This window comes from Trematomus bernacchii, unplaced genomic scaffold, assembly GCF_902827165.1.
Source record: "Trematomus bernacchii unplaced genomic scaffold, fTreBer1.1, whole genome shotgun sequence".
Classification (NCBI taxonomy): Eukaryota; Metazoa; Chordata; class Actinopteri; order Perciformes; family Nototheniidae; genus Trematomus; species Trematomus bernacchii.
The window spans coordinates 1,183,454-1,192,435 of NW_022987611.1; the positions used below are offsets into that span (position 1 = coordinate 1,183,454).

At 54.8% G+C, this 8,982-nt stretch overlaps 1 protein-coding gene across 1 annotated transcript; it reads left to right on the top strand.

The window, feature by feature from the left end:
- The first annotated feature begins 5,125 nt into the window (after positions 1–5,125).
- LOC117483626 lies at positions 5,126–8,766 on the top strand. The gene is given in 4 exon segments (XM_034132004.1): positions 5,126–5,806; positions 6,027–6,691; positions 7,288–8,522; positions 8,525–8,766. Coding segments are annotated over 4 exon segments (2,823 nt in total).
- The last annotated feature ends 216 nt before the right edge of the window (positions 8,767–8,982 follow it).

Consider the following 8,982-nt stretch of genomic DNA (forward strand, 5'->3'; position numbering starts at 1 on the left):
AAAGAGGTGATTTCCCCCTGGTCTCTGCTGGAGGTGCAGAGTCCCACTGTTAGGGGCCCATGCTGGAGGTAATTAGTCCGTCCTTCGGGGCTCTGTGAGCGGGCAATGAGAGGTGATTTTCCCGGTCTCCGCCCTGGAGGTGTGAAATAAACAGAGTCCCCCTGTTAGGGACTGGTGCTGGAGGTCTCTAGTCCGTCCTTCGGTGCTCTGTGAGCGGGCAAAAAGAGGTGATTTCCCCCTGGTCTCTGCTGGAGGTGCAGAGTCCCACTGTTAGGGGCCCATGCTGGAGGTAATTAGTCCGTCCTTGGGGCTCTGTGAGCGGGCAGAGAGAGGTGATTTTCCCCTGGTCTCTGCTGGAGCTGTGAAATAAACAGAGTCCCCCTGTTAGGGACTGGTGCTGGAGGTCTCTAGTCCGTCCTTCGGTGCTCTGTGAGCGGGCAAAAAGAGGTGATTTCCCCCTGGTCTCTGCTGGAGGTGCAGAGTCCCACTGTTAGGGGCCCATGCTGGAGGTAATTAGTCCGTCCTTGGGGCTCTGTGAGCGGGCAGAGAGAGGTGATTTTCCCCTGGTCTCTGCTGGAGCTGTGAAAGAAACAGAGTCCCACTGTTATGGGGACATGCTGGAGGTAATTAGTCCGTCCTTGGGGCTCTGTGAGCGGGCAGAGAGAGGTGATTTTCCCCTGGTCTCTGCTGGAGCTGTGAAAGAAACAGAGTCCCACTGTTATGGGGACATGCTGGAGGTAATTAGTCCGTCCTTGGGGCTCTGTGAGGGGGCAGAGAGAGGTGATTTCCCCCTGGTCTCTGCTGGAGGTGCAGAGTCCCACTGTTAGGGGCCCATGCTGGAGGTAATTAGTCCGTCCTTGGGGCTCTGTGAGCGGGCAGAGAGAGGTGATTTTCCCCTGGTCTCTGCTGGAGCTGTGAAAGAAACAGAGTCCCACTGTTATGGGGACATGCTGGAGGTAATTAGTCCGTCCTTGGGGCTCTGTGAGCGGGCAGAGAGAGGTGATTTTCCCCTGGTCTCTGCTGGAGCTGTGAAAGAAACAGAGTCCCACTGTTATGGGGACATGCTGGAGGTAATTAGTCCGTCCTTGGGGCTCTGTGAGGGGGCAGAGAGAGGTGATTTCCCCCTGGTTTCTGCTGGAGGTGCAGAGTCCCACTGTTAGGGGCCCATGCTGGAGGTAATTAGTCCGTCCTTGGGGCTCTGTGAGCGGGCAGAGAGAGGTGATTTCCCCCTGGTCTCTGCTGGAGGTGCAGAGTCCCACTGTTAGGGGCCCATGCTGGAGGTAATTAGTCCGTCCTTCGGGGCTCTGTGAGCGGGCAATGAGAGGTGATTTTCCCGGTCTCCGCCCTGGAGGTGTGAAATAAACAGAGTCCCACTGTTAGGGACTGGTGCTGGAGGTCTCTAGTCCGTCCTTCGGGGCTCTGTGCGCGGGCAGAGAGAGGTGATTTCCCCCTGGTCTCTCCTGGAGGTGTGAAATAAACAGAGTCCCACTGTTATGGGGACATGCTGGAGGTAATTAGTCCGTCCTTGGGGCTCTGTGAGGGGGCAGAGAGAGGTGATTTCCCCCTGGTTTCTGCTGGAGGTGCAGAGTCCCACTGTTAGGGGCCCATGCTGGAGGTAATTAGTCCGTCCTTGGGGCTCTGTGAGCGGGCAGAGAGAGGTGATTTCCCCCTGGTCTCTGCTGGAGGTGCAGAGTCCCACTGTTAGGGGCCCATGCTGGAGGTAATTAGTCCGTCCTTCGGGGCTCTGTGAGCGGGCAATGAGAGGTGATTTTCCCGGTCTCCGCCCTGGAGGTGTGAAATAAACAGAGTCCCACTGTTAGGGACTGGTGCTGGAGGTCTCTAGTCCGTCCTTCGGGGCTCTGTGCGCGGGCAGAGAGAGGTGATTTCCCCCTGGTCTCTCCTGGAGGTGTGAAATAAACAGAGTGCTACATTTTGTAAATAGTGCAATATCTCCAGGGCGCATAACTGCACTTTACAAGCCAGAAATAATGTTTAAATGGTCGGGGAAAGTATTTTTAAATGTCTGGAAGAGAGTTTTAGACAGTCATTTTGCACGAAATCATTTAACATAGACGCTCTCCTGAAAATGCACAGAATATGTGCTTTTTCAGGAGACCGTCAATGTTAAATGATTTCGTGCAAAATGACTGGCTAAAACCTCGGAATAAGTGTTTGAAAGGCGGGGAAAAGTTGTTTAAAATAGTCTGATACCTCCAGGGCGCATCACCAAAAATGTACAAGCCAGGGAAGATGCCTGAATCCCGGATACTTTAGGTCTGTCACTTAGGGTGACCGCACCACTCCGACGCTCCCGAGAGCGGACGTCCATTGTTTGTAAGGCACCTAAGAGGGAAAAGGAAAAGCATCAGATAAATGTATAAAACGCAGGAAGCGTGGCCAAGGTTCTTCCTCTTCCAGAATGACAGAAGAAGAACTCGGGTGGCACAACAGAGAGGAGAATGACCAAACACCAGAGCCACTGAATTTCACACCAGCCAGGGTCCCAGGCCCAGCGCTCGACCCCACTGTAGCATGGTCTCCCCTCTCCATTTTCAGACTTTTTTTTAGCGCTTCAGTGGTTCATACAATCATTTCCAACACGAACGCCAACGCCCTGAAAAGACTGCAGGCTGGAAAGAAGCATGTTTGGAAAATGCTGACTGTGAGGGATTTCTATGTTTTCCTGTCCATTATAATTTTCTCAGGCCTCGTCACCGTTCCCAACCGATCGGACTACTGGAGGAAGAAATGGCCATATAACTTCAATTTCCCAGGTGATTCCACAAGGAGCTGCACAAGATGACGAGTGACCCCAGCAGGACAAAGCCACACACACAGAAGACTTTCAGGGAGCAGCTTGCTGCAGAACTGTTGGAATTTGGAACACCTCCACCCCCCCCCCCCCCAACCACCACTCACATGCGGGCCCAAGTTTTATGGGAAAGATGTCCGGATCAGGAAGAACTGCAGGAACTGCCATGATGCTGGCAAAAAGAAGGTGAAGACAGCTGTGTACTGCAGGAAGTGTGAGGTCTCTCTGTGCTTCACTTCCAAAACAAATTGTTACGAGGAATGGCATGCTAAATTGTAAAGTTTTAAATAAATCTGCTCCAGTCAAACTTCATTTTGTATATTTTTTTTATTTTTTTATTTTTTTTTACAACAGTTGTATTTGGATGGAATGAATACCTATAGTGATAATTCAAAGTAATAAAATGATTTTTACAGTGAAAAAGGTCAAATGGAACTGATGGTTCCCAAATTACCCAGAGGTGAGTCCGCCTGGACTTTATTTTTCTAAATCTCTCTAAAAAGGTCAAATTTATCTTGTTTTGCATCAATCTTGATACAGGGTACTTATTATATTTTGTACTTTGGATTCCTAAAGCTTTTAGTCTACTAACCCATCATCCAAGGGTGGTTTTCACTATCTGTAATGGTTTTTTTTTAGGCGGAGATAGAATTTACATGTTTTTACTATGTTCCATATGAATTTATTTTAAAATAAAAACATCTATATTGATTTCTGACACTTCTTCATCCAACTCACAGATGTAACCTTGCTTTGAGAAAAAAGATTATTAATTTCCCCCTTTTAGAAGTGAAGATATAGTCTTTGTTGTGTAAGTGGCATTTTCGAGCCTGAAAGCTGAAAAACAGGCTCAGGGCTTAACAGGTTAATAATAATACGAGTTCTATTTCGTCCCTACTGACCGCCAGAGGCGGTGCTTTTAGCACTGGATATGTCCATCGTGCGCATGCGCAGTACGAGTACCAATATCAACAAAGTCACCTGTGACTCACGTGACACCGGCTATATCAGCCCGTGTCATCAGAGGATCTGTTCCTTTCATCTTCTCGCTGCGCGAGAGTACCATGGCTACACTATTGTAGCCTACAGCGTTCAGTTGGAACGTTTGGATTTAAGGATTTCTCTGCATCCAGCTGGCTGCGTGTAGCTTCGCGACTGATCCAGTCGGAGCCGCGGGATTACCCGTCCTCCAGGAGCTGCGGCCGGCTGCGCAGAAAACTTCAACGGACAGGTTGGTGTCGGCTTGGTCGGTGACGGCAGTGTTTCCACTCCCTCTCCCAGCTAGGTTGTCCTGATTTCTGTCTTGGTTGCTACCTGGCTTGAACTTTCTGGTGACGGTAGCGTTTCCGCCCCCTCTCCCAGGAGTTGCCCTTGTTGCGTTCTCTGTACTTTTCTGATAGCGCGGCGTTGCGCCAAGCTATCATTAGCATCCTGAGTTCCAGCTTGTGTTGTGTCCTCTGGTTTAGCTAGTTAGCAGTAGCGCGGCTCAGCCTAACTGTGTCCTGCCTGGTCAGCCACTTTGGCTGACGCTTGAGGTAAGCACCGGATAACCCGTGCTGGTTTTTCTTTAGAAGCAGTTTCCTTAGCTTGTTTCGCTATTTTACTCAACCAGTGAAGGCAGTGTTTTCACCCCCGCTCCTGGTAAGAGTGTTCCTTGACTGTGAGCAGCAGCCGGCTGGCTAGCTGCCCTGTTAAGCTTCCTTATTTGGTAGCTCTGTGCTTCGTTTACTTAGCTAGGTGAAGGCAGTGCTCTCGCTCCCCGCTCCCTCTGCTGGTAGCTCCGTGCTTCGTTTACTCAGCTAGGTGAAGGCAGTGCTCTCGCTCCCCGCTCCCTCTGCTAGTAGCTTTGCACTTTCATTTACTTAGCTAGGTGAAGGCAGTGCTCTCGCTCCCCGCTCCCTCTGCTAAGTAACGCGGGTGTACCCCATTACACCCCTCTCGTGTTCGGCGAGTAGGAGCAGGGCTCTACTCCTTCCGTTCAGCAGGTAACTGGTGAAGGCTGTGTTCTCGCACCCCGCTCCCGGTTACGCTGCATCCGGCTACCTACATGATGGCTCATCCATGTAGCGCCTGTATGGCTTCTCTCGAGCCCGAGGATGGCCACGACCGCTGCCCCTCTTGCCTTGGTCTCGAGCATTTGAGGGAGGGTCTCACGCAGGACGCCTGCATGAACTGTAGCTGCATGCCTTGGGCGCTTAGAGCGGCCAGAGTCGCAGAGGTGGAGCGTCTGGCAGAAGCCAACGGACACCTCTCCTTGTCGCATCTTCCCCTAGTAACAGGCTGTCCTCTAAGGTGGATCGGTTAGCCGCCAACATGGACATGATGAAGTCGCTCCTCTTAGCCCTTCAACCAGGGGCCGGTATAGGGGCTGCTGGCTTGCCGCCTGCCCCTCCTTCGGTTGCCGCACCTCTGCATGAGGATGCCATGTCACTAGCGGCCTCGGCTAACCTCTTCAACGAAGAGGTGGAGGACGAGGCCCCGCTCACTTCCGGGGAGGCTTCCCACTCCTCTGCTCAGGGCTCTCTGCAGGGCGTGGAGGACGCCTCCATGGCGGCCATTATTCGTGCGGCCCTGGCACACTTGCAGCTTCCTGTTCCGCAGGCCGACGCGGCTCAGGCTAGCGCCTTCTTCAGGCGTAGCCCTACCCCTGTCCCCCTCACTGTTCCTCCTTCGGAGGAGTACCTGAGGGAGCTCCATGCATGCTGGAGAGACACTAAGGCCCTCTCCCGCTTCAGCTCTGATAGCCGGACCCTGGCTGCCATGCAGGATCCGGCGAGGGTGGGGCTGGGTCGCATGCCACCCATCGAGCCTGCCATCGCCTCCCTGATTCTGGCTCCTGATGAGGCCCTAAGGCCTGACGCCAGGTGCCCTCTGCCTCAGTGCAGGGTCACTGACGAACTGCTCTGTAAGGCCTACGACGCAGCGGCACGCATGGGTCGTATCGGGAACTCTCTCTCCCATCTAATGCTGGCCGCCTCCGCCTCTCTGCAGCAGGCTCCGGCTGAGCCTTCTTTGCTGGGCCTCAGTGACGCTTCACTGCAGGCCTTTGCCCTAATGACTAGGGAATTGGGACGAGTTATGTCCCTACTGGTGCAGACTCGACGCCAGGTTTGGCTGGCTCAGTCACCACTAACGGAGACATGTAGGAGTGTCCTCCGCGGCGTGCCGGTCGAACCAGGGGAGCTGTTTGGAGCAGCTGCCCTGGCGGCACTAGAGCGTGCTGCCCAAGCTAGACAGACCAGGCAGCAGCTCTCGGGTCTACGTAGGCCTGTGCCTACTCCCAGCAGGCCCAGGGGCCCCTCTAGCAGCCGCACTCTGCCACTGGCTTTCAGTGGTGGTCTGCGGAGGTCCCAGCGGTCTACTCAACCGCCTCCTAATGACTTTCGTGCCCCCGGTCGCCAGCCCTCTAGGCAGCCCCGGGCCCCACAGCCTTACCGCCGCGCCCCAAGGGATCGGGGGGCTAGGCCCTGAAGTCCCTGGGCCGGTCGTCGGCTGCTTTTCCCAGCAGCAGCTCAGCTACTGGGCTGCCTGTACTACCGACCCTTGGGTGGTTTCCACCCTAACCCAGGGATACGAATTGCAGTTTCGACGCCGGCCCCTAGCCTTCGGCCGGGTCAAGATGACAGTTGTCAGCGACCCGGCGAAGGCCTTAGCTCTGGCCCAAGAGCTGTCCGTCCTCTTGGCCAAGGGCGCAATCGAGCCAGTGGACCCCCTGCTTCAGTCCGGGGGGTTCTACTCGGCGTACTTTCTGGTGAGCAAGAAAGTCGGCGGATTTCGTCCAGTACTGGACCTCAGAGGAATCAACAGATTCCTGAGGGTGCTGCCCTTCCACATGCTGACCACAGCAGACACCCTCCGTGTTGTCACACAGGGGGAGTGGTTCACAACCGTGGACTTACGGGCCGTCTCCACGGCAGCGTTAAAAAATCTTGAAACGCTTCTGCCCATTCACTTTGAATGGGGTGACGTCACTTTTTTTCGCTTTCGCCGAAATGCATTGTGGGCAGGCGAGCGGAGATTCTCAGGATTTTCAAGATCCAAAGTTGAACAATGTTCAACTTTTGAAGCTGAGGAGGAAGCGTCAGCCAATCAAATCCCGTGTACGCAAATCTGACAGTTCAAGCTCTAGCCAATCAAACGGCGTGTATGCTGCGAGAGACATACCGCAGATCATTTCCTCATATTCCAAAAAATGGAGGAGAAATTAGCGGTAGCGAATCAATCACCCGGTGCTTTATGACCAGACCTACCGGGATATAAACCGGAGGAGCCAGGCATGGAGGGAGGTGGCAGAGACAGTGGTATGTTTTCGCCTGTTTTGGGGAGTTTATATCCAGTTTACTTCGGGCTTTTTGGCTTCGTATGTCGCGGGCGGGAGAGTCATGTGATTGGTTGATCGCAAAAAAAATCCCCAAGCTTCAGATACGCCCACCTCCAAGATTTTTTTAACGCTGCCGTGGAGACGGCCCGTTAAGGGACGCCTACTTCCACGTGCCGATTGCGGCCCACCACCGGAAGTTCCTGAGGTTTGCCTTTCAGGACCAGCATTATCAGTTCCGGGTGCTTCTCTTCGGTCTCTCCCTCTCTCCAAGGGTGTTTACCAGGGTCGTGGCGGCAGCTCTCGCACCCCTGCAGGCACAGGGCATGAAGGTCCTGCCGTACCTAGACGACTGGCTGGTTTGTGCGCCGTCCCGGTCCCAAGTGGCCCAGGATACGGCGCGCCTCTTATGTCACGTAGCCCGGTTGGGCCTGACAGTAAACACCGGGAAGAGCTGCCTGGTCCCCTCCCAACGGGTCACTTACCTGGGGTTGGTCCTAGACTCGGTCGCCATGAGGGCTTGCCTAACACCTCGTCGTGTGGACGACATTTCCCACCTTCTCCCCCTCTTCAGGCTGGGCAAGAATGTGCCTTACATTCAGTTCCTCCGGCTCTTGGGCAGACTGACGGCTGCCTCAGCCGTTGTGCCCTTAGGTCTGCTGTCGCTGCGCCCTATGCAGATATGGCTGAACAGCCTTCACTTGGACGCCAAGTGGCACAGGCACAGGAGGGTCAGGGTGTCGCGCCAGTGCCTTCACTCTCTGTCACGCTGGAGAAACAGGGCCTATCTTCTGATGGGAGCGCCCATGGGCGCCATCCCATCCCGCCGGGAGACTGTCACTGTAGATGCATGTCTCTCAGGGTGGGGTGCTGTGTGGCAGGGCAGGACTGTTCAGGGTCTGTGGTCCGCCCAGGAAGGTGCATATCACATCAACGTGCTAGAGCTTCGCGCTGTGCTGCTTGCGCTCAGGCACTTTTTACCCCAACTGACGGACAGGCATGTGCTTGTTCGTTCGGACAACATGTCCGCGGTTTCCCAGATCAACCACCAGGGGGGCACCAGGTCCGCACAGCTGCTCCGGGTTTCACAGAGCCTCTTGTCTTGGGCGTCTCCCCGCTTGGCCAGCCTGCGGGCAGTCTTTCTACCAGGGGACCAAAATCAGGTGGCAGATTTCCTCTCTCGGCACAAACCTCCACCAGGGGAGTGGAGGCTTCACCCAGAAGTGGTGGAGATAATCTGGAGCCTTTTCGGCAGGGCCGAGGTGGACCTCTTTACCTCGGAGGAGTCGAGGCACTGCCCCCTCTGGTTCTCCTGGGCAGAGGTGACCAGCCCAATGGGGCAGGATGCTCTGGCACACGACTGGCCAGACAGTCTCCTGTACGCTTTCCCGCCTTCCCGCTGTTATTACAGACGCTTCAGAGGGTCCTTACTCAGGGGCACAGGCTCCTTCTGGTCGCCCCCCGCTGGCCGGGGAGAGTTTGGTTCCCGCTGCTACGCAGTCTCTGCTGCGGCCCACCATGGCGCCTCCCCGACAGGAAGGACCTTCTGTCACAGCTCAGGGGTCAGATCTGGCATCCCGACCCTCACCGCCTCCAGCTCTGGGCTTGGCCTCTGCAGGGCCCAACCCACTGTTGAGCGCTTTTTCGGCATCGGTCAGGGAAACTATCCTGAATGCCAGAGCACCACCATGCAAATGGAAGCTCTTCTCCCACTGGTGTTTGGGTAAGGCTGAGAATCCGGGGCATTGCTCTGTGGCCACCATTCTGGAGTTCCTGCAGTCCCTTCTGGATAGTGGACGTTCTCACTCCACTTTGAAGGTATATACGGCTGCTATCTCTGCCCAACATGTCG